Source organism: Canis lupus, chromosome 25 (genome assembly GCF_003254725.2).
Source record: "Canis lupus dingo isolate Sandy chromosome 25, ASM325472v2, whole genome shotgun sequence".
In the NCBI taxonomy this organism is placed as follows: domain Eukaryota; kingdom Metazoa; phylum Chordata; class Mammalia; order Carnivora; family Canidae; genus Canis; species Canis lupus.
Genome location: NC_064267.1, coordinates 44149382 through 44174841, shown reverse-complemented (window position 1 = coordinate 44174841; position 25460 = coordinate 44149382). Strand labels below are relative to the sequence as shown.

Sequence of the window (25460 nt, the reverse complement as noted above, 5' to 3'; positions counted from 1 at the left end):
AGGTGATTATGAATAGCTACAAGAAGATTAGTAAACTCACAGGTGTTTTTGAGGAAGTGCTGGAATACATCACTGGCAGAAAGGGAGACAGAGAAAAAAGGAAGAGAGAATAATATGGGAGGTTTCTAACAGGAGTTCTAGGAAAGATCAAAGAGAATCAAAGAGATAGCAGAGAAGAATTTCCAAAGTGAAGAATGACACTGAGTCCCCAGCAACCTGATAAAGATGAATTCACTCTCAGACTGCAGTAAGACTGCAGAATGTCAAAGTCAAACATGAGGACTTAAAAGCAACCAGGAGGAAGAGCCATGCAAAGCTCCCTCAGGCAGTACAGAGGACAGGCTGGAGGTCAGAGAGCCAGAGGCAGGGAGAAGCCTTCTAGGAAGCTCCCTGTCCCCGGCAGTGGGAGGAGGGTAGTGGGGATGGAGGCAAGGGAACATTCTGGACAAAGTTCTCCTCGGGGGAGGAGCTGCAGTGAGGTCCACTATTTACACAAACTCTTCGAGGCCCTGGAGCAAGTGTAAGTCATCTTTTGTGCCCCAGTGCCCAGCACAACATGTGGTGTGGGGCAGGGGCCTGATGAATGTATAAGTGACTTCTCATGAATCACTTATTCGCCCTTTGAGGCCTTGCTTTGTGAAGAGATTTCCAAACCCCAGTGTGAGAAATGAATCTCAGAGAGTTCCAGATTCACTGGACTGCTTATTAAAGGTGGTAAAGTTTTCTGCAACAGAAAAAAAGAAGATCCCGGGTGGAGACTGGCAGCACTGGCCGGGGTCAGGGGAGAGGCCTCACCTCTTTTAGGTACAGATGTGACCAGCTTTTGGGAGGCTGAGGGGATAATTTGAGTGAAGAGCTTTAAAATCTAGTTCCAGGCACAACAGGGAAGCTTCTTCTAATGGCCTTGGAGTTTAAGAATATTTACCTGATGACTGTGCCCTCCAGCCCAAGAAGAGGGAGGATCCAAGTCCAGCCGGATATCAGATACAGACAAGTCCCAGGGCCTGTCCTCCCTGGAGCCCAGGGGCAAGTATGAGCCTCTTTATGCAGATGGAGAACAGGAAGCCATGGAACCAAAAATTGGGGTTATCAGGATGTTTCCAGGGAAAATAAAAAGCAGAGTGCTTATTTTCAGGGCCACTCCATTTGAAAAGAAAGCAAAAGACCACTGGGGTGAACCGTCTAACACTTTCAATAATTATTCACAACACTTTCTTTGCTGATGGACTGAATTTGGCAGAGCTGAATACTAAAATGACTCTGAATTATACTATGGGGAAATGCCCAGGTGAAAGCAGTAGTTTCAATAATTAACTGTACCAAACTAATATTCAGACTTCAAGCTAATTTCTTGCATATGTAGAACCTTCTCCTCTGCTGCTCTTGTATTCATGTTACTTGGCTGAGGCAACAAGGACTCCTTAGGGCTCAGGGTGAAATACCCTCATTTCCCCCACACCACTGTTACACCAATATCGGGGTTCAGGCACTCTAGGGGAGATGACTCTAAAAGTGACCAGAGGAACCCAGACAGGGCAGAGTCCAGGGGAGAGGAGAAAGTCACAGTCAAGCTCATGGCGTTCTCCATGCTTTGCTCCGCAATTCAGTCCTGGGCAGAGGTGGGTGCCTTTAGACAGAGTGCTTTGCCCACAGCCGGGGGCTGCCGGAGGCAGGTGCACCAGCCTCTTCCCTACTCCTACTCTGGTAGCAGCAGTCACAGCTCATGGATGCAGCCCTGCCGGCGCTGGGAAAACAGAATGGAAGTCATGAGGTAACTTTCCTGTTTGGGAAGGAGAGGAATCAATGCTTACGGTGGGCACTTTATATGCTGGGCTGTGACGATGTCTTTAACATGCTATTCCAATCCCCAGGACAATCATTCCCCCAGTTATGGCAGAAAGTATCATTAGTCCCATTGTTCTTAACACAGGAAGAAATCCGAGGCTCAGAGGTTAGGAAATCTGTCCACAGATTGAGGACGAACCGCAAGACTGCCACTAAGACAAGCAAGAGAGAACCAGAGAAGGGGCATTGAGATGTCTGATTGCCATGGTTTCCCAGATTGTGGCTCCTTTCCAGTATCCTACACAAATGCTTTCTTTTCCACGTCTCTGGGGACCAAAGCTTATCAATATTCACAACCCCTAAATTCTCCTCTTATGTCACTTATTCTGATGACATGCCAGGAGTTGGGGATCAGGCCAAGAAACAGAGTTAGGCTATTTTCCTCTCTCAGCTCCAGAGACTACCTAGGTTGTTGTCACTGCACCTCTGTACTGCGACAAACATAAAGGAAGGAAGGCTGGTGTCATCCTCCCAGTGAACAAAAACACTGCCAACCTTTTCCCCAAAGAGCACAGTCAAGGCAGAACTGGAGTCTTGCAACACCCCTGGGCTGAAAGATCTGTTTCTGCTGCCATGGTCTGTGTGTGTGTGTGTGTGGGGGGGCTACCAACCATGCCATCCAACAAGCACCAACCCAGGGAGCGCAGGGCAGCACAGACAAGCAGCTTATGACTGATGTTTCTCTTACTCCCTAGTGATGTTTGCACTTGCCACTGTGGGCTTCTCTCAATGGTCCCCACCTCTCCCTGGACCTAGGCAGGCTGGCCCTGCTTCTCTGCTCAATTAAGCATTATGAGAAGCTGAGATGGTATCTCTGATGGCCTAGAAACCCTGAAACTTCCAGAAACAGTGCCATCCAAGAGGACAAATGATGGTGTTGAGGGCACTTGGTCAATCCTTCCTAAATGATGGATTTGGTAGGAACAACAGCTTACCATGGCATCCTCTAAAGATAAATGACAAATAAGAGTCATGCCTTGAAAGTGATACCAATGGAGATTTGGTCATGAAGGCACCAGTCTTCCACCCATAACAGAGCAAGAGTTCTTCAGGAAGACCCTTTTCTCTTCTGGAATGTAAAGGACAGTTCCACTGGCCTGTGCCTATTGGATTCTTTCCACTGGGTACAATTAACTAGCTTGGATATTTAAATAATTAGTCCTCAAGTCCAGGTTGGGACTGATCCTGTCACTGACCAGGGTTTCCAAAAGTAGCAATGTGGGACATTTAGTCTCTTCTCAGAGCAAATGTGATCATCGTGACTCCTCATGTGGCTGTGCCAAGTGACCTGGAGCAAGTTACTTATGATCCCTAGACTTCAGCTTCTGCAAACCCACCAGTGATAACAACAGAAGAAAACTCTTCAGGCTGCTATGAGGATTACACGGGATAACAAATGTAGAGTCCCCAGGAGTGTGCCTGCGGCCCAGCGGGTGCTCACTGGTAGCTGCCATTATCGCCCATCATCACCACTGTCACTGTCATCAGCAGGCACTTGCCACCACTTCACTGTCTCACAGATAAAAGTGCACAGTCAGAGAGGCAGTCTGTGGTGAAGAAAAGAGCTGCTGTGACAGCCTGCCAGGTGTCACCTTTCTAATGACAAGATTACCAACTTAAATCTCTGTAAGTGCCCAGAAATTTCCCAATTACAAAATTCACAAGGTAGACTAACACAACAAGACCTATCCACAGAAGTACAGTCAGACATGACAACAGCACAGGCCAGAATCACACAGTGAACCAAATTAGCCAGTGTGTCATTGCGGAGTGGGCCGGGACTGGGGAGGGAGGTGTTCCCTAGAGGAGAGCTGAAGTCTAGAAGGGAAGGTCTACTTCTGCATATACTTCTAATATCTCTCATATCAGTACTTCAAGTCCTATATTTAGGAGTCAAAGAGATCTTACAGGAGAAACAGTTTTGGGCCGGCTGCTTTCCAGTTGAGTCCCCCAAAATGTGATTCCCTTCCTGCCAACCCCTTTGTCAGAGAAGCCTGCTGTGAGAAAGCCCACAGGCGCTACCTCTGCAGGACGCTCTTTCCCGCTGAGTGGCTTACTTGTTGCTGTCACGGTACTCATAGATGTGGCATCCTTGGGGCAATCCAGTCTCGTGATCCAGAGTGAAAGCAAGCTTTAGCTGCATAAAGAGAGAGGAGAGAAAAAATTAAGTCTAGGCAGGCATGTGCTATTCATTCTGGCTGCTGAAATGAGAAAAAAAAGTAAAGCAAAATCGCATTCCGTCCAGCTGACATGTTGTGGAGAGCCTGGGCCTGCCACCTCTGGGCAGAGCCATGCCTTACAGGGACACCGTCATCAGTGAGGATTGTTACTGGGACTCTACTTGCTCAGTTAGCATGTAACCAATTATTTACTAGGCACTTACTCTGTGCCAGATACTGAGCTAGTGGATGGGGAAAGAACAGGGAAGAGAAGCAGAGAGGGGCCTCTTTCACAGATCTTACTGTCTGGTCGGAAAGATTGGTACCAGTCATGTACCCACACAAATGAGTGAATGAATGAATGAATACAAAACTTCCAAATAAAATACGTTCTCTGAAGCAGGAAAAAGACTCCTGCACTTCTCCAGAAGTAAATAATCTGATCTAGACTGGGAGTGAGGGAAGGAGGAGGGAAGGATGGGGTGAGAAGGTTCTTCTTGGCACAGCACGTAAAGAGGCCCTGATGTAGGTGTCTGGGAACCGAAGGATGGCTGGTGAGCCAGAACCCAGCAGATATGGGGGCCATGGTGGGCAGTGATGCTGGAGAGGGAGGCCAAGTCAGAGCATGTAGAACCTCGCTGGCCACGTTAGGATTTATGACCTTTACCTTGGTAAGGACGGGGTGGATGACATGATCAAAGTTATGTTTTAGCAAGATCCCTTTGGCTACTGTGTAGAGAACAGGCTGTAGGGGTGAGAGCAGAAGCAGGTGCCCTGCGGGAGGCTACCAACCAATGCAAGTGAGTGGTGATGGGGGGCTGGAGCTGCGGGGTGGAGAGGGGGGTGAGGGAGTGGTGAGAAGGAGAGAAATGGACAATTTAAGACCTACATTAGAAATACCATATGATTTCACTCATGTGGACTTTACAAAACAAAGAAGATGAACATAGCGGGGAAAGGATGGGGAGACAAACCATAAAACAGACTCTTAACTACAGGCGGGGAATGGGCTAGATGGGTGATGGGCATTAGGAGGGCACTTGAGATGAGTGTGTTTTATGTAAGTGATGAATCACAAATTCTACTCCTGAAACTAATATTACACTGTCTGTTAACTAACTAGGATTTTATTTTATTTTTTTAAGATTTTACATTTTTTTAGAGAGAAGGGAAAGAGAGTGGGTGTGTGTGTGTGGGAGGGGGGTAGGCAGAGGGAGAGGGGGTGAGAGAGAGTCCCAAGCAGACTCCACATTGAGCATGGAGCCAATCTCATGACTCTGAGATCATGACCCAAGTGGAAACCAAGAGTTGGCCACCCAACCAAACTAGAATTTTAAGTAAAAAATTGAAATAAAAAAAAAAGTAGTTTTAGAAGTAGAGTTTATAGGATATGCTGATGGATTCCATGTTGGTGATACTGGAAAAGAAATCAAGGACATTTCGTTTTTGATTTGAACAATCGGGTAGGTGGCTGTTCCATTTGCTGAGTGAGGAGAATGAATCTGGGGGTGGCTAGAAAGCCAAAAGTTTTATTTTGGACATGTTAACTTTGAGGCACGCAGTAGCTTTCTCTGATTAGGGATGATCAGGAACAAGAATCTGGTAATGAGGTTTTGGTTTCTTTCTGGATCCTGGAGGGAAGTGCTCAGGTGAGTGCAGAACTCCTGCATTGCCAGGAAGCCAGAGCTCAGGGAAGTTCTGTATGTCCTGCTAGAGTTGAGTTGGTTATGGCAGCTTTAACATTTCTAAACCTAGTGCCAATTACTAGATTTACAAATTCACCAGGTTTTTAAATTGCCAGGGAAATTTTAACTAAAATTAACTGCACATTAGGAAGATACATTATTATAACTTTTTTTTTTTTTTTTTTTTTTTAACTGCAAGGCTGTTAACACAGATCTGCATCATTAGATGCTGGATGATTTTTCTCTTCCTGAGAGGGAAAAGAGCTTGTAGGAATGGCTTGTCCTCTTACTGACCCAGATGAAAATACAAAAACAGAAACAAGCCCTTCTTCACCATCATGAAGCCAGGAACTTCAAGTCAAAGGCATGTTTTCCCTACAGAGCACTGCTTGGATCTTCCCAGGCCTCTTTCAGTAAAACCGAAAATAATTGTTTTTTTAAAAAAATCTATTAACTATACTGTTTTTTCTTTACCTCTTTTTGCAGCTGAGGCCAGGCCTATATTCATTTAGTCCATTTCAAAGACTGCTCTGCTTAGAAATTTTCAAATCCTTTGACTCAGTGACTTATGAATTTATGGCTTAGAAAAATTATCATAAATGTAAGAGGAAAAGTTTTTTTGTAAAACTGTTCACTTCAGTATTGTTTATTGGAAAGACTCTAAACAACCAGCAATAGCTGAGGGGTTAGGTAAACTATACCATAGTCACATGCAGAACAGCAGCCCTTAAATTCTTTATGAAGAATTTTTCTTAATCTGGGAAAATATCTGGGTTAGATGGAAAAAAGCAGGATGCATACTTGATTATATGCCAAGAAAACTATGTAAAACAGAACAAAGATCACATAGAAGAAAGACTGGAAGGAAAGATGGCAACAGTGTTTCTCTCCTTTCTTTGCATTTTCCAAATGCTTTATGATAAATATGAGGAGCTATAAGCCATAGTCCTTAGTCATGGAATCATGGGAAATTTCATTCCTGAGGTCAAGAAACTATGTAAATACCAATTCAACACTTAGGTGAATGAGTAGAGATGGTGATGAGGGTGTGGGGAAGGAACAGGCCAGAAGAGCTCTCATATTTACTGAATGGAGAACTCATATTTATTGAATGCCTACCAAGTAAAGGCTCTCCTTTACCCTGACCACAACCATTTGAATTAGGTATTATGATTTCCTTTTTATAGGGGAGAAATGAGGCTAGGAAAGGTTAAGTAATTTGTCCAAGCCACAATTAGAATTTCAGCTAAAACCCACACTCTTTCCACCTCACTGGAATTAGAGGACTTGGTGATGGTCTGGATGTGAAGCCTGCCGGGGAGGGAGAAGTCAAAGATAATGTTTAAGGCACTCTGCCTTGGGCAGCAGGGCAGATGGTGCTGCTACTCATTGTGACAAGGAGAAATGGCAAGTTTAGAAGAAGAACTTGAGTTTTGTTTGGGATTGCTGATTCTGAGGCACCTTACTGGAGATGAATAGTAGGCAGCTTGTACAAACAATTCTGGTTTTGTAGGCAAGACAGTTATCTGGAGGTACAAATTTGGAAGCCTCTGGATGGTAAGAAGGTGACTAAAGACAGTGATGTGGCTGGGAATGTCCCAGGAAAGTATGTAGAGTGAAAATGAGGTCTTTGATAGCACAGCTGTACTTCAGAGCTGGGCAGTAGAGATTAAGGAGGAAGGGCAATGGGGTTTTGACTTACGATGTTACAGGACCCAAGAGGAGAACATGTCTTAAGGAGGGAGTAGTCAGCAGCATTAAATCCTTCTAAGAGTTCAAGTAAGAGAGAAACAAGCATCCAAAACAGAGTTCATTGGATTTAGCAACAAGGACTCTCAGGAGGGTGGTGGGAGCAGAGATCAAGGTGTGTGATGAGTGAAGAATGAGTAGAAGGTAAGGAGGTAGGGATCATGAATGCATGTAACTCTTTTAGTAAGTTAGATGGTGGTGGGCAAGAGTCAAGATGAATGGATTGGAACAGGACGGGGCAGGAGGATGTGGGCTTAAAGGAGAGTATATTGTAAGACAACAGGCTGTTTCAATGCTGATATAAAAGAAGTACTACAGAGGGCAGGCTTGAAGATACAGGAGAGATGGACGTAACTAAAGAGCAAAGGTGTCCGAGATGACAGAAGGGACTGGAAACCAACATACAAGTGGAAGACCCTTTCTGCACTGTAGCAGTAGGGAAGGCTGGGCAGGGATGCAGATCTGTGGATTTGGGGGGGGGGGGGTGGGCAGGATAGGGGATGGTGGTGGTTTGGAATGTTCCAGTCTGATTTTTGTTCTTTTCTGAGAATTAGGAGGTCAAATTATCCACAAGGAATGGAGGGTTTGGTGAGGGAAGGAAAGGAGGTTGGAGGAAAGTGATGAAGGCTTGAAACTGTTTCTTTGGAGAACAGGAAAAACCGTTGACCAGGGAAGAGCATGAGGATTGCCAGGGAGTGTTAACGGTCCAGCTGAGGCCACAGGAACTGAAGTTACTGTAGCAACCATCTGCCCAGAAGTTGATTTTTTTTCTAGCAACTTAGACATTGGCATAAAGAAAGTTAGGTTGGTCCAAAGCTGAGCATTTGCCAGGAAGGTCTGAGGGAAGAATAATGGAGCAAGGGAGTAGAGATACAATATTGGCAACAGATGGGCCAGAGACTCTAAGGGGAGATCAGGCAAGAAATAAAAACAAAAGGGGCTGACTGGAAGAATTCAACAGAAAGATCTGGGTGACCAATGTCTTGTATGGAGCTAATATATATTGAGCACATTATTGGTCCTGAATCCTCTATTTAAATGGCCCTGTGAGGTTGGGTCCTATCCATGGTACACAGGACTTTTAAGTATTTAGCTCAAGTTAGCAAGTCAGTCACAGAACTAAAGTGTGATCAAAGTGTCCATGAGGTTGCTAACCACTGGACAAGTGTCCATGAGGTCAAGGAGAGGAACTGAGAGTCGCTGTGTGAGGAATGGGAGGCACCAGAGACTACGTCAGAGAGTAGGTCCTGTCTGACCTTGACATGGCGCAGTCAGTCTCAAGACATGAGCAGAAGTCGAGGAATGGAGAGTCGGAGGTTCGGGTGAAAAGGTCCTCTGTGAGAGGTCTGAATTCACACAGGATGATAATATGATGTTTCCCAAACAAACTAAATCCACAAAGTGTGTCACTTTGGATGTGCAGGTATGTTTGTAGGTACCTACTATGTGCAAGGTTCAATACGTCAATGAATGAATTGAACTGGTCTATGCAGCGGACCCAGATGCATATCTAGCATTCCCTTCCTCCTTCCCAATGACATCCTCGATTTATTCAGCTAGGTACCCTCCCACACCCTCCAGGGAATCCAGGGGGAAGCAGATCGGGTTTCCTTCCAGGGCAGAGCCTGACAGTTCTAAGGCAACCTCATACACCTCTCAGTAATGGATCAGGAACCCAAGCCAATCGGTGCATGGCATTTCCTGGCCCTAGGAACTGGTTCGGTAAAGGGCATGTGACCTAACTGAAGCCAATGAGGTATGAGGGGATGTTTGCTGAGTGCTTTTGGGCATGAGCGACCAGAGCTGTTGCAACCAGAATGAAGCCAACTCACAGAAGGAACAGACTTTGAAGACCCGCAGAAGAGCAGAGCCAGAGCTTTTACTGAGCCACGCCTGGTCCCTGCCAGCCTTCCAGAACTCTACCGTTCTTTTGTAACTGCACATCATTTCTCTCGAGGACACAGACGCATAATACGTCTACTCACTTCTTGGTTCTACTCTCCACAAGGCAGCTGAGTTACCTTTCTAAAACACAAGCCTGATGACACTTTGATGGCTTCCTGCTATGTGCCACAGGTATGAGTCAAACAGCCTGGGCTCTCTTGGCTCTCTCACACAAACAAAAATGGGCTATAATGGAGGGATGGCGAGGGCACATGCACTGAGGAAAGGGTGCCAACCAGGGAGGACCTCAAGGTAGGTGACAGGAGTCTTAAGGGAGAAACATGAGTCTGCCTGACAGGGAAGGGTGCCCCCAGCCCCTCCGTTCCTGCTGCATAATCCCATGCACTTCACCCACACTGCACAGCTCACCGTGTGAGTCTGGATCATGTACTTTCATACCTCTGGCTCTTCCTTATTAAGAGGAACTTTTGTGACTGCTTCTAGGAGTGCCCTTCTTGTCTACCCCACCCGGACCCCACACATCCTTTGAGCTTTTCTCTGGGAAAGTCAATCTTCACTATTCCCTCCTCTGGTAACTCTCTCCCAGTGCGCCCAAGGGCTCAGGGCAGATACCTTCACCGGGTACCCCCGCAGGAGTGGCCTCATCACTGTCCACGCAGATGCTCAATGCGTGTCGCTGAGCTGACCTGCCGAGTGGAGACAGGGAGCGTTCTGTTTACTTATGAACAAATGTCCAGTCATCTGATACACAGGCAGGATCTCACCCCTGCAGGTTTCTGGGCCCCTGGCATGTGTTGGTTCTGGCTGGACAGATCTGGAGTCCCCTGATCTCATCCCTGAGTTTGTTTCGCCTCCTCTCACCTCAGCGAAGAACTTCTGCCTCACCGCTGTGCCCCTCAGTAACTGCCACCAGATGAGCAGCAATGGCTCAAATCCCCCTGCTGCCCGGGTGCATTTTGCCAGCGCCTTTGAAGAAACACGCAGTCGGTCTTTCACTCAAGAATATTTACTGACTGTGTCCTACAAGCCTGGCACAGCAAGGAAGCAGGCAGGCCTGTGGCTGCCATGGGGGCCACTGCTGGCTATGTGGAGACTGCCGGGACCACCCACGGAGTCACTTGGTTTGGAATGACCGTTGTGACGACACCTGACGAGGTCCATCTTTCCCTCTTCCGGAGGCAGCTGCTACTAGTCAACCTTTGCCGGGGAGGACAGTTTCCAATTGCACCCCATTCCTGGTGTCAGGTGAGAAGAGAAGGCAGTAACCAGGTCACTGTCACCCTCCACCAGCAGAGGAGAAAGGCCTTTAAATGAGTCTAGTCAGAAGTAAGGCTTTCCTCTAGACAAAGGCCAGGCAATCTTCCTTGGGCAGGGAATGGAAAAGCCTCTTACTTCTAGGGGCTCAGGCTAGGTCATAGGGGAGGACAGGTGCTGGGGAGCTTAGGAGACTCCTGCTAGGACCTCTTTAGACCCAGCCCTCCTGCTCCAGGCCGGGCCCCAGTGTGGGTGACGAGGAGCTGGGCTGGCTCGAAGGGACTGGGGCTGTTGGGAAAGAACAGACCCTCCCCATTCGCTGTGGGAGTGTGGGTTACAGGGCCGTTGGGGTTGTCAGGCCTGCAAGAGCCCCTTCTTCAGTCCCACTGGGCTCTGCGGGTGCGAGATGGCCAGGGAGGCAGCAGGGCCATGTTTCCCACAGGAGATAAGGAAGCAAGAGTGACTGGTTCAGGACTACAGAAGCCTCCTCAGGTGGAACTAGGGGAAGAAGGCACGCCCCAGGCCAAGCAGCAGAGGGGACCACAGAGTCATTTAATATAACTCTTCAAGGAAACGTGACCTTTCTTTGTACGCCAATCCGTGAAGCCGCTGGGCCAGATTACATTCACAAGAATAACCGAAAAAGAGTAATGGAACAGGACAGGAAAGGGCGGCTAAAGGTGGCGTGCCAGGTGTTCCCTTCGGCCAGTGAGCAAACTGGGCTCCAGCTTGCTCAGGTATCCAGTTCCAAACAGCCTCGTTTCTGGAGAACATTACGCACAGGCCACATGGCATGAAACTCCATCAGCTAAGGGAGATACCAGCTCAGAGCTTCTGGTGCTTTTGAAAACACCTGGCCTGACCTTTGGAAGGCAAGAAATACATTAAGAGGTTTAGGAGTTGCCGGATTCGTCCACGACAGCTTCGAAATGACTTCTGATGGGCAACTGGGTGTCTCTGACCATGGCCCAGGCAGCACGTGCCGGCTGCTTCGTGACCGAGGTGGGGACCTGGGGGCCAGGTTCCGAGCCCCCGTCCCGGGGGTGTACTGAGGGAGGCGGCTGGCTGCTAACAGCAGAGCGCGGGTTCTGTGGCCAGGATCGCTCTGGTTCAAACCAACATGGGTTCTCCGGGAGGCCTGGGAGCCTCCTTCAATCTGCTAGCTATTAGGACCGAGGTTCAAACGCAGGTCAAGGAGCAGCCTGGGAAGCCTCCAGCTGCTGTATGGTCGGCTCTTCCCCTCACAGTCCACTGGTCTTGCGGGGTGTCCAACTCTTCCTTAAGCCGAAAGTGGCAAACGCCATCACTCTTCAAACATCTCAGGCATGCCATTGATGGCACTTTCAAAGCGCACAAGTTACTTCTACCTGAACCTTGGTTCTGTAATTGAAAAATCTTATTAGAAGGAAATCTTCACGTTCTCCGAGGTGATCTTTCGTTTTTCTTCTTCAGTTTTTCTTGTTTGGTTTGGATCTCCTAAGCATTATTTCTTTTTTTCCATCTCCTCTTTGCTTTCTTTTATAAGACAAAGATGCTGTGGACTTGGCTTCCACTTGGTTCACAACGATTCTATGGCAATGTATTAAGTTTCTTTCTCCTAAGTCCACTGAAGTCTTTTTGGACTTGGAGAGAGCTTTTTAAGAAAGAACTTGCTCATTCAGCAGGATTTTCCTCCCCACCCCAAAGCTCTGGTTCTGACCTGGAAAAAATAAGAGTGAGAAAGAGCAAGAGGATCCTGCAGTCCTGACGCTCAACTTCCCAAACCACAAAAAAGAACCTTGCTCCAGTAACGTAATCATGGAGATTTCTGGCACCTTGGTCTTTCAAGAAAAATACATCCATCTGCTGGCACAGGAACCCATCAAACTAAATCCTGTTCAGCATGGAGTTCCCGATTCATTAGTGTTGGAAAGTCTATGGTGAGGCTGGCCGCACCACTGGATGACGCCTCCCTGCAGGGGCGTCTGTAAACCCCACAGCTGTGTTTTCACTTAAAGCCACTTCTCCTGACTCCACTGCACCTTGTTCCAGAGGCTCGTTCTATTCTCATTAAGGTTAAATCTGACAGGACAAGGATTCTTCAATGCTGAAGTTTCACTTGTGCTCAGAAGAAAAACGTTGGTCTCTAGAGCTCTGGTCAATCCATAGGGAAAGCTGCTCTTCAGCAAGGAAACCATGCTTGTTGGTTCATGCTAGGTTTGCTTCAGCTAAAACAAGCCTTTCTCAGGTGAGGAGGGCCCTGGTTTCTCCTGCCTGCCTGTCATGCTGCCTCCCCTTCTGGGGTTTATTTCATTGCTCACCAGCAAGGCCAAGGAGGAAGAGCCACTGCCCCACACCCTCTCTCCCTTTACTACCAGGTGAGACCAGCATCCTCCTTAGCAGAACAGGATCACCCTGCTAGAGCTTTCTTGATCAGGCCTTACCTGGTCACTGGGCCACATTTTGGCTCCTTAAATTTCTGAGCAACATGACAACAGTTATGGCAAAGTGTCGTGAACAAGTGTGCATGTGTCACATGCAGTCAGAAGCAAGGACATGCAGCCCAGCTGCTCCTCCTACTCACAGCTGGAGCATTCAGGATGATTCTCGTGGCCTGATCTCTCCCCCAAAGTGGGACTACTGTATTTCTGATATTGGAATCAGAAAATAGGATGCCCAGTCACAGGAACTATGTTCACTCCTACCGATGTCATTTTACTTCTGTCTCCTTTCTGTGGTTCTGGTTTTCCATCTTTCTTTCTATTGTATTCATTTCACTGTTTATTTCCTTTTTGCAAGTCTTCTCAAATCCTTTTTGGAAACAGAAGAGGGTATACATAAATGAAATACGGGTCTTCAAAATATAAGCCAAACATACATAAAAATATGAGATCCAGGCAGGTTCAAATACAACCTGATTAAACAATGATCATGATGGTAGGCATTCAGTTCATGGAAGAAAGAAAACGGGACATTCTCATACAATCCTCAGAGCCAATGATCAAGCTGGCTCTCTTCTTGAAAAAACAGGAGAGAACAGAATGATCTTCCAGGGAATTGGCCTCAGTTTCCAGGGACTTGAGGAGTCCGGGAGTTATATAACCCCAAGCTGGGAGCCAGCAGCTCTGGCCTCATCTCTGTTCTCTACCAGACTCCGGGGTGGTGGTGGGGTTCTACTGGCCTTAACCTTTCCACCTGTAAAATGGAACTGAGTTCCTCTATGGTCACCCTTGTGGCTTGTTTTATGGATGAATGTGAAATACTTTCTAGGTTTACTGGAATAAAGGACCCATGATAAATCCCTGCTCTATCTGGGAGAAGAAGAGCTCTGAAGATTTCAGAAAGACCAGTGCTCACCTGTTGAGATGATTTAATGAGAGAGAAGTGGCAGGGAAGAAGTCTCCTGCCTATGGCTATCTTGTGTAGCCAAGAGAAACTGTCAAAGTTCATGACTTGATTCCATGTTAATTACACTTCCTTCCTCCCAAAGCCAAACGTCTGGACACCATATTCTAGGACAACATTCTAAGGTCATTTCCGGTCCTGGGGCAGCCAATCTGCGGTTCTCCCTGGCTCCTGCAACCTGGCCTTGCCTGCAGCAGACGGCTTAGCAGCATCCCCTGGCAGAAGAATCACAGACCACCACGATCCAGTCACAAACCGCCTGTTGATTTGACAACACTTTACTGGATTGTTCAGAACAATCTGGAAGGGACACCTAGGGGGCCCATACCTGCGGGTACCCGAGGTTCCAATTCTCATCCAAGATAATCACTAGTATCTTAGCTGTTTTATTTATGAACAACAATATCTAATAGATACCATCCTAAGTATGGTAAAAACCAAACACCTGCATGTTGTAAGGTTTCAAGAAAAGTACAGAAAGAAATTTGCCCTAAGATGAAATGCAGAGACTAAAAACTATGGGCAGAGGTTGGTGGAGGATGCTAGTAAGGGCCAAGATCCAGGAAGGAGGAAAATGGACAGACTTTGTTTGCCTTGCTAACTGAAAAGTCAGCTTTGGTAACAGAGACTCCTTGGATAATCTCACATGGTTGAAAATCATTGAAGAAACTACATATGATGTTAAATGTTACAAAAATAAGTTTCACAAGAATCTTAGGGGAACATTTTCATTAAGCAGACAGTTGATTTCCCTCTAGCCCTGGTATACTCTGGCTAGGGGCTGCAGGTTGGAGCTGGGTGGTGGAGGGCAGTCAGAAGTTCTCCCAGTCTGCATGGCCCTCAGGGGCCCTCTTCTGCTCTCACTTCTTGCCCATTAGTGCATCAGACTGGACGAGTTCTCTTTCTAGCACTTCTAAGGACTTGTGCTTTTGCTGCAACCCTCCTCCCTGGGACTTGGGCTTTCCTAGGTCAGGAAGGAGGTCATTCTACTTGTGAAAAGGTGGACCTACAACTACCCACCTTTGCTGGGTGGCTGGCTGCATGGAGCACAAAGAAAGAGCACAGCCTCCTCCTCTACCTCTGGCTGTCTGGTTTTGAATCCTGGCCTTTCCTCTCTATTAGTTTTATTCCCTCAGGGAGTTACTTTACCTGTTGGTGTCTCGGTTTCCTCCTCTGTAAAACTGGGATAATACTAGTACCAATTTCATGGGGTTTTCATGAAAAATTTTTTAAAAAGATTTTATTTATTCATGAGATACACAGAGTCAGAGACACAGGCAGAGGGAGAAGCAGGCTCCCTGTGGGGAACCTGATGTGGGACTCGATCCCAGGACCCCGGGATCATGCCCTGAGCCAAAGGCAGGCATTCAACCACTCAGCCACCCAGGTGTCCCAGTTTTTCTGAAAATTAAATGAGGAAAAACACTTGAGAACAGCACCTGTCTATGGCAAACAGCCAATAAATATTCCTGTCACCACCAGACCTAAGGTTATGTCTTGTAATGAATTGAGATCAAAATGGAAACGATGGCACGGCACGTTGGAACAAGCTAACTGGGACTCGACAGTTCCAAATGTGACCACTCTTAAACCTGGGGGATTTCCACAGTAGCAGGACACACTTTCCCCCCACCCAGAGCAGTAGCTGGGGAGCCACTCCTCTAGGTGTGGGACTCCCAGGCTGCTCAGTAGGAGGACGCGAGGCTTTGAAGCCTCCCCGTGTTCCACAGCCGGGTGCTCTTGGCAACGCACCCACCCAGGGCCTGCCATCTTGGGGCAGTCCTGACGGTTCTTCTCTGGTGACCAGGCCTCTTGGGCTGCTCTCCACGGAGACGGCAGGCGGGGAGGCCTCAGGTTGGCAGACAGGCCTCACCGCGGACGCTGCCCAGCACTTCTGCACCGGCAACAACTTGCCTGCTAATCCCTGCTTGGGAGAGGAAGAGGCCGCAACGACCTGCTAGAGCACGGCAGAGGGCTGGCTTCTGACAGTCCGGATACAAGCAAATTGCTTCTATCATGGTCTGATTCTTCTCATTTCTTCTCAAGTTGGAACATGTCATAGCATATTTAACGATGTATTTAACTATTGTACCATCCCAACTAGACTGGAAATTCTGATAGAGAAATCCTGATTGATGACTCTCTGCGGTCTCCCACAAGCCTTTGTTAACTAAAGGGTCTCTAGGTGAGAGAGGGCCCTGCAATTAGCAGGAGGAATACAGCTTCCATATGCAACCAGACATGGTGCCAAGAGCTACATGTGTACAGGTGCCCCTATTTTAATGGTGGAGAAACAGATGCTCAGGGGCGCTAGGTTACCTGCCTCCTGGAAGTCAGCGATATGTAAATCAGCAGGTAGCACACCTGGAAGTGGAACCCAGACCTACCTAAGTCCAGAGTGCATTTCCCACTGGGCCACACCTGCTGCTGCTTCTCTCACTGATAGGGCCTGCAACAATTGACTTCTCTCCTCTAGATCCTTATAGACAAGGGGCAGTAAATGGGAGGGGGGAGGAGGAGGGAGAGGGGGGAGGAAGAGAGAGAGGGGGGAGGGGGAGAGGGAGAGGGAGGGGGGAGGGGGAGAGGGAGAGGGAGGGGGAGGGGGAGAGGGAGGGGGAAAGGGAGGGGGGAGGGGGAGAGGGAGAGGGAGGGGAGAGGAGGAGAGGGAGAGGGAGGGGGGAGGAGGAGAAGGAGAGGGAGGGGGAAGGAGGAGGGGGAGGGGGGGCTCTGGGTGTCAGTCTCTCAAGGCTCACTGGCAAAGGTATCACCAGAGAACAAGGTAGGGGACTCCTCTGTTCAGCAGAATTGAAGCCAAGAAGCTGGAGTGAGAGGCTGAGCAGATGGAGCTGCCCAGTATCAGGTAGAGAAGCTGGGCTGAAGGGAGAAGACACCCGGGTGGGCCCTCCAGAGGCAGTGGGCTGTGTGGACACTGGACATGGCAGGTAAGGCTACTCAAGTAAGAGCAAGTGAGGATGAGAGAGATGGGCTGGCTCTGCTTTTCTGGTGCAATGAGCCTGTCCTCTGGTTGACATGCTCAGTCACACAGTAATGAGACCAGAAGTAGAGCCAAGGGCTTCTACTACTTCTAGCCAGTCGGCTAGTCAAAATACTGGACAGCAGGAATAAAGAGAGAAAAACAAGGCAACAACAACAAAAAAAGAGATTAATATAGGACCTATTATTATGGTACTGGAAACATGGGTTGTTTCCCATAGCCAGTTTCTTTTTTTCTTTCTCTTTCTTTCTTTCTTTCTTTCTTTTTTTTTTTTTAACATAGCCAGTTTCTACTATTGAAATCATGGGCCCCTCTCCATGACATCCTCTGTTAAATGAAAGCCCCAGAAGAGATACTCTCTTTGGTTCCTTCTGGCCATCCATTTCACAATTCTGTGAGCAAGCACTTGTGGAGCACAGTGCCTGTGTTGCTCGGTACTGTGCCAGCCACAGGAGGAAAAGGAGAGTTGAGGCTGGCAGAGATGACTAAATCAGAGCTCTAACGCTACTGGAGCTCAGAGAAGGATCTGGGAGAGTGGCCTGCATGGAGTGGATGAGGCCTCAGGTGAGTCTGGCAGGACAGAGAGGATTTGAGAAACACAAACGAGAAATTCCAGGTAACAGGAGAATAGAGGAGCTTTAGCCCTCCTATGGCACAGACCCCTTGGGTCATGTCCATCACTGTACCCCCAGGACCTACCAGTCTTTGGAGATATAAGTTCTCACCAAATAACTGTTGAAGGAGTAAATAACCATGATCAGTGAAGTAGGAATTAATATGCACTGTTCTGTGAATACGAATGAGATTGGTCTGACTACCAAGTGGGGGGTACAACTTGGGGACAGGTAACATAACATAGATGATGGCAACAAAAAATGATCAGGATTTACTGAGCTTACTCAGTACATCCTTCTCTGCTAAGCATGTTAATATGTTCTCCCTGGATTCTCTCAATAACCTCAGAGGTGGGTGCTGTTGCCATTCCTACTTTATAGCTGGGGTGCAGAGGCTCCTGGGAGCTGGGCAGCTTGGCCCTGGGTCACACAGCTACAGCTGTGACACGTGAGCCCAGGGGCTCTGACTCCTGTTCTCATGAGACATCTGACAGAGGTTCAAACCTGGACCCTCTTCCCACCTGTGTCCCCTCCTAGGCCACCGGCAGCTCTCTGATGCGTACCACTTTCTGACAGCAGGCAGCTCCTGAGTTGAGACCTGGCTTTTCCCAGGTGCAATGCTGGTGCACCACACAGGTGAATAAAAAACTCATTTTTTTGTTTTGAAATCATTACAGATTTACAGAAACTGCAAAGCTACTACAGAGAGGTCCTGTGTCCTCTTCCCCCATTTCTACCAAAGGTTACGGCTTACATAACTAGAACATGGTATCAGGTCCAGGAAGTGGACACTGGTGTGGCATGTGTGCCTAGTTGCATGTCTTGTGGTCACACTGTAGATCTGTGGAAATGCCACTGCCATCTGGATACAGAACTGTTCCCTCACCACACCATCTTCCTCTCCCCCACCATTTCAACTTCCTGGCAATACCGCTCTGTTCTCCAGCTCTGTAATTTTGTCGTTTTGAGAATGTTAGAGAAATGGAATCATACAGTATTTTATGATAGCTCTTCAAAGTTATCCTAAGAGTAAGACTTTATCCATTTGTTTGATTTGTAAAAGAACATAAAACAGCCAACAAAAGAAATGAAAGAACGAAGCAGAATAAGGAAAGTTTCTGTTCTCACTCTGCTGTTTCTAGTATGTGACTTTTGACAAATTACCTACCCCAAATCTCAGTCTCCTTGTCTGTAAAAATGGGTCGAAGGTTTAAGGATTAAATGAGGTAACATGTGAAAGCACTTGGCAAGCGGCAAGCACTCAATAAATTCTAGCTGTTTGTTATTATTAATAACAAGCCAAGGAAGCCTCTGTGCCTCTTTATAGAAAATTAGGCTCTTAACGGTCACAGACGATTAAGGAAGTGACCACGCCAGCCCTTAAATGACCTCAGGTCATGCTTCCCAAGACTCCACCGTGGAAACAACTGGGGACTTTTAAAAGGCACTTCCAACAGGCATCTTCGGGCGCACACCCTCATGAGAACAAGCAGCCACTCCCCATGCCAGATTCACCAGGGGGCCGAGAATTCTGAAAGCGGGACAAATGGCCAAGAGCTCTCTGTTTAGCACAGAATGCCTCCAGAGGACAGCCAGGGTTTGTGCAGAGGCCCCCGGCAGCACACTGAGCGCAGAGAAGGGGATGGTGCCAAAGAGAGGCAGGGGTCAGATGTGTGATTGAATTAGGTGCTGCATGGATACCCCACAAAGCTCAGCATCACTCAAAGGCTGGATGTGAGATGGACGACAATGGCCCACGCTACCCACAAGGTCACCCTTCCTATGACTAGCTATGGAAATCTGAAAAAAATCTCCCCCAAAAATCACATATGCAAAGACTCCATTATATAGTCCAGAGAGCACTTGACTTTGAGCCTTTGAGTAGCTGGGAACCCAGCACAAACGGCCGGCTATATCTTAAGCAATATCCCCAAGGCCCATTGAAAATGGACAAAAACGGGTATTCAGGATCCTTCATGATTTAGTGAAAGTGGCATTGTCTGTGCCTTTGCATGGCACCAGCAGGGGTGGGATCAAGGGCGCTCCTCCTGATGGCAGGGTCACCCCATGTGTCTCCTGTTCCCTTGGACTTTTCAACTCCCCTGGCCTGCATTCACTCTCTCACTTTTTCTCCTTTGAAGTTAAAGAATACTGCCTCATCTATCACTGACATGTTGGGTTTCAAAGGGACTGGGAGTGAATTCACTTTTTTTTTTTTTTTTTTTAAACAAATGAGAAGGGCTCAGCTGGGAAGAGAAAAGGAGAGAAGGAGGGAAGGAGGGAGGGAGGGAAGACAAGAGCCAGTGCTGGCTGCTTTCTTCCAGCTCCACACTCAGGGGAAGCCCTCATGTGGCATCTAGGCCTTGGGTGAGGGGACAGAAGCTTTTGGGGGTGTGCCACATATGGCTCCTCAGGGCCCGTATGTGCACCCCCGGACTCGCTTACTAGACTGCATATTGTGTTTCCAGGCCTGCTTATTGTCCTTTGGAAGGCACACATGCTTCTGCAGCTTCCAGGAACACTCACTTCCCTTGAACAGGGGAAGAACCTGTGGCGGGGGACGTAAACGCACACCAGACTTGCTTGGCTGGCTGCTCTGTGGGTGTCTTTAACCAGATGGTCCGAAGCACCTCAAGTTCAGGGGGTCCCCAACTGATGCTTGCTCTTTCTCCCTGGGGGGTGGGGGCCCTCCTGGGTGGCATCACAACCACCTGGCCACCCAGTCAGAAACCCAGGAGTATCTAGAAGCACCCCCTCCCTTTTAGGGGTCTGATTCCACCTACTCAGCATCTTCCTCATCTGTGCCCTCCCATCAGCTGTGTGACCTCAAGTTAGGGCCCCAGGGGGCCTCATATGGATTCCTGATGCAGCCATCTCACTGACTCAACTGTGGTCCACCTTGACCCCTTCCAATTCACTTTCTAGAGAGCTGCCAGAGAGATTTTTCTAAAAAGAAAATCCCATCCCATCATTCCCATATGTGAAATGCACTCATATTTCAGGGCAGAGGAAAAAAGGTCCTCCAAGATTGGCCCTCGTCATATCTCCCGCTGCCACCGTGAACCCTTCTATGACCCACCATGCCAATGGCCCGCACCTCCCAGAACATACCAAACTCTTGCACTGCTCTGCCTGAATCACCCTTGAAGAAGACATTCCCAACCAACTCTCAACTGCTGTCCTTTACTAGAACAGGAATCTTTTCCCAGATTCTATAACCCAGCACGAAGCATGTTTGAACCATGTGTTTCTTAGAGACAGGGCCATGTTTTACCTGTCTTACAGTGACAGATACAAAGTTGATAATCAATGTTCTTTTCTGAATTCTTTTGCTACAGTATCTTTTCCCATGGATGAAAGATGGCAGGCTTCTACTTAGCTTGGCCGAGGTTGGTCATTTCACAGATTTCTATCAGACGTTAGCAGCACATCCTTCCCAGGCAAGCAATCCTTGGCCTCTCACCCATATCAGGCTTTCTTCCCACCAAATTATACTCCAGCTGTTCTAAGGAAAACCCAATTCCAATGGCAGTCATAACTAGCAAGCTGCTTTGTTGACTATAATTTTTAAAAGCCTCTTGGTTATGAGATTAAAGCATGATTGGGTGACTCACTGACATGGGTGTTTGCATGTAATTGACAAAGTCCTGTGCTTGGCACCATTTGCCAACCCGACTTCGTGCAGCAGTCAGAAGGATTTATCTAGAAAATTTAGAGGTTTTTCTCTTATCATCTTCATCCTCCTTTAAGAAGATACAATCTTCACTTTTATGCCAAATCTTAAGCCCGAGAAACCTCATATCTGTTTAAAAGCCACTCCTGAAGCAGTTTCTGATGCCGCCACCTCCTTTCTAGATGGTTCCTGATGGGCACCATGCCTAGCAAGGCTCTCAGGACTACCCCATCCCAACTATGCTCAGTTACATGTCTGTCTCAGTTACTGGAACTATGTTAGAAAAAAAAAAAAAAAGCTGAGCCCAGGAAATAAGCGTTTTAAAAAAGAAGAAAGAACTGAAATGTAAATCCTAAAACTATAAAATTTCCAGAAGAAACAGGGAAAAATCTTTATGACCTTGGGTTAGTCAGACATTTCTTAGGACACCAAAAGTAAAATCTGTAACAGAAGAATTCAATACACTGGACTTCATCAACATCTACAGCTTCTACTCTTCACAGAAAGAGTGAAAAGTAACAGAATGCAAAGACAAGCCAAAGACCTGGATAAAATATTTATAAATCACATACCTGATAAAGGGTATATGTAATAAGAAATTAAACCACCCAATTAAAAAATGGGTGAGAGATATGAACATGCACTTCACCAGAAAAGATATGCAGACAGCAAATATGCACATGAATTAGTAGAGAATTGCAAATTAAAACCACCAATGAAATACTTCTACACACCTATTAACATGGCTAAAAAAATAAACAATCCAACAAAAACCTGACAATACCTAGTGCTGGTAAGCATGGAGAGAAACGAAAACTCTCTAATTGTTGGTGATGGTATAGCCATGTCAAGAAAAGTGTAGAAAAGTGTTGCAGTTTTTTGTGTTTTTTTCTTGAGGGGGGTGGGGAAGAGCAGAGGGAGACAGAAAATCTCAAGCAGGGTTCATGCCCAGCACAGAGCCTAACACAAGGCTCCATCTCATGACCCTGAGATCACGAGCTGAGCTGAAATCAAGAGTTGGACATTCAACTGACAGCCACCCAGGGACCCCTTGTTTGCCAGTTTTTAAAAATAAAGTTAAATACACACTTGCCATATAATCTAGCAATTCCCCCTTCTAGGTATTTACCCAGTGAAATGAAAACTTAACCATCACATTGAAGCCTGTGGGTGTTTATGACACCATTATTCTATAATTGCCCCAAGCTGGAAACCACCCAAAAGCCCTTCAACTGGTAAATGGATAAACAAACTGGACCACCTACAACATCATGGAATGATGTTTCTCTACAACAAAAGGGAATGATCACGGGTACACACGACCACGTGGTAAAGAAACCTCATGGGCATGATGCTAAGTGAAAGAACTAGACTCAAAAAACTACCAACTGTGTGGTTCCACGTGTATGACATTCTGGAGGAGACAGCACAATAGGGACAGAAAACTATCAGTGGCTACCAGGGGCCGAGTGTAGGGAGAGGGCATGAGTACAAAGGGGGAAGTAGAAATTGTCTAGGGTGAGAGAACTAAACAAACAAACAAAAAACCCTGGAATTTTACTGTATGTAAATTATACCTCATTAGGGAAAAAAGTAATTCTGGCTAAAAATATGGCTGGTGGGTGTAATGCTAAGGGTGTAAGGAGTGCCTAGTGATTGTATATAAAATCTGCTCTTTTATAGAAATGGCAAAGAGAGGACTCAGGACGCAGAAGGTGATCAAGCCCACAAGCAATAAAACAAATGCAAGTCAAAACAATCATGAAACACCATTTTCAACCTATCATAATAATGAAGATTAAATAAAACCCACAAACTCTCAATTTGGTGAGATGCAATGACAATACACTATTGTTCCTGCTGGGGAAAGCCTAAATTAGTTTAACCTTTCTGGAAAATTTGTATCAAAAGCTTTAAAAATGTACACTCTTTAGGATACAGAGAAAAATGTTATTACTAGATGAGGAGTGACGAATGCCTATACTGGCCTTACTTGTTAATTTCTAAATTTTTGTGAGACAAACCACACATTACAAATAAAATAGTAAAGCTAATCAAAAAGAGAAAAGAGTCACAGAAAAAGAGTTAATTCCCTACAATCCGGTCATTCCAAGAGTGTATCTCTAAGGACATAATCGAAAGTGATTTTAAAATTTCATACAGAATATTAATTGCAGTGCTATTTATGATAGCAAAAGCTAAAAACAGTCTATAACAACATTGAGGAAGGCTTATGTCAACTGAAACTTCTGCATCTTTTCTTCTTTGAGTAACTTGGGAGTAGGATGGGTGTTTCATCTCCTTCCCTTCTTTGCTCACAAACCCTTCAAGATACCCCCTGCTTGTGAATCCAGTACCATGTCCTAAGTGCCTGAACCCCTGTTCCAGTCTGACCTCTTGCCACTGCGCTTCCTCTACCCACCTGGCCCAACTGGACCACTCCTTCCTGTGGAACAGTAGGAGAGGACCTGTCCTCACCCCTCCACCTCCATTTCAAATCCTTCCCCTCTCTCCAGAGGCAACTGAAAGATAGCAAATGGAGGGAAGTCTTTCCATACCAAGACTGCCAGTGACCCCCGCACCTCCACCGTAGCTCTGCTAGAGCTGGCTCTTCTGTGAAGACAGCAATGGGGTCCTTCTCAGCGCCCAACCACACAGCTAACAGCCATTTACTGTTATGTGTCAGCACTGTCCTATGGGTACAAGTCACTAACCTAACAGTACCCCAATGGCATAGGTACTATTATTATCTCCATTTTAATGATGGTTGTCTCAGGAACAGTATCTCCACTATTCTTTTTTAAGATTGTATTTTTAAGTAATCTCTATATCCAACACAGGGCTCGAACTCACAACCCTGAGATCAAGAATTGCATGCTTTACCAACTGAACCAGCCAGGTGCCTCACATTATATCCATTTTATGATTACCTTGGGGATATGTTATTTCATTTTACTCATTATCTTAGGAAACTGAGGCACAGAAAACTTAAAGTCCCATGGCTAAGTGCAAGAGTCAGGGTCAGAATCTAGGAGGTCCAGTGCAGGGTCCACGCTCTAAGTCTTCACTGCTTTGTAGCTGGTGGCAAGGAGAGAAGGGAATCTGGGCCTGGGGCAGTCTGGAGCAAAAGTGTGTACCAAAAAGGAGTTCAGAGCTAGGCCTCTGGGCAACCAGGACAGATCTCCACAGAAACTGAGAAATCCCGGCAACAAGGAGTCAGGAATCCAGGCCAGGAAGCTGGATGGCCAGGCAGACCGAAGAAAGGGAGAAGCTCAGAGCTTTGCTCCCGCTCTGCTTGAGCTCAGGAGTGTGTCCCTACAGGCCAGACAGGGAGGCAGGCGAAACTTAGAGCTCGTTCTAGTACTTGGCCAGGGTGGAGGGCAGGAGAAGGGAAGGGGAGAGCCCCTTGTTATTTACAGAAGGAAACTGATTGTAGCAAATCAGTTTCAAACTGCCCCATGGCCAAGCATGCATTCTCAGAGCTCAGTAAAGGCTCCCTGCTCAAATGTACTTCAAACCCTGCAGACTGTTATTCATTAGCAAATTTTCTTATTTAGGAGCTTGCCAATTTAATGCTGACAAGCAGATAAGAAACCTGCTGGGATTCCCTCCCTGGATGTTGCCCTTCGGGGTCTGGCTCATTTCTTTCTACTCTGGCAGATTTCCTTTACCCCAGGGGGTCACAATTCAAGGGGCAATTAAAGAATTTCTAATTTATTTTCAGCATTTCCAGCATTTTTCTTATAGCAAATTGCTAATTTCTATTTTGTACAGGAGAAAACTTTTAAAAACAGATTGACCTTGTCTCTAATTGACTTTTAAAGTAGGCCCTTCAAACCATAGCAAGCGTTCTCATATAAAACACCTAGGCGGCCATGTCCACACAAACCCAATGTGGCCTATTATCCAGGCTTTTCCCTGGCACCCGCCTCTTCCATTCCCTCCGTGAGACATTAGGCTACTTGGAGTGCTGGGACACGGAAAGCTGAGGCCACGTTCTCTTCTCTTTGTCCCCAATACCTGGCATGGTACTTGTACCTGGTAGATGTTAAAAAAATATGTGGGAAATAAAAAAGATAATCAAAATAGGGATCAAGTTACAAAATACTTTTAAAGCTCTTAAATTCTCTTTAGTTTAAAAATGTCTGCCACATGCTATTTAAAATGGGAATGGAAAAAGTGCTACAAAACAAACTG

The 25460-nt window shown here is 46.7% G+C and overlaps 1 protein-coding gene across 9 annotated transcripts in view; it reads right to left on the bottom strand.

Moving 5' to 3' along the window:
• Positions 1-25460, bottom strand: part of DIS3L2 (DIS3 like 3'-5' exoribonuclease 2) — a 346474-nt gene that overhangs the window by 40077 nt on the left and 280937 nt on the right. For all 9 annotated transcript variants that reach the window (XR_007405942.1, XR_007405943.1, XM_049101307.1 and 6 more), the window contains one exon: positions 3903-3982. Coding sequence is in view for 7 of the 9 variants with exons in the window: in XM_049101307.1 (XP_048957264.1) it covers positions 3903-3982 (80 nt within the window). In the remaining 2 variants the exon portion in view is untranslated. The remainder of the gene's footprint in view (positions 1-3902; positions 3983-25460) is intronic.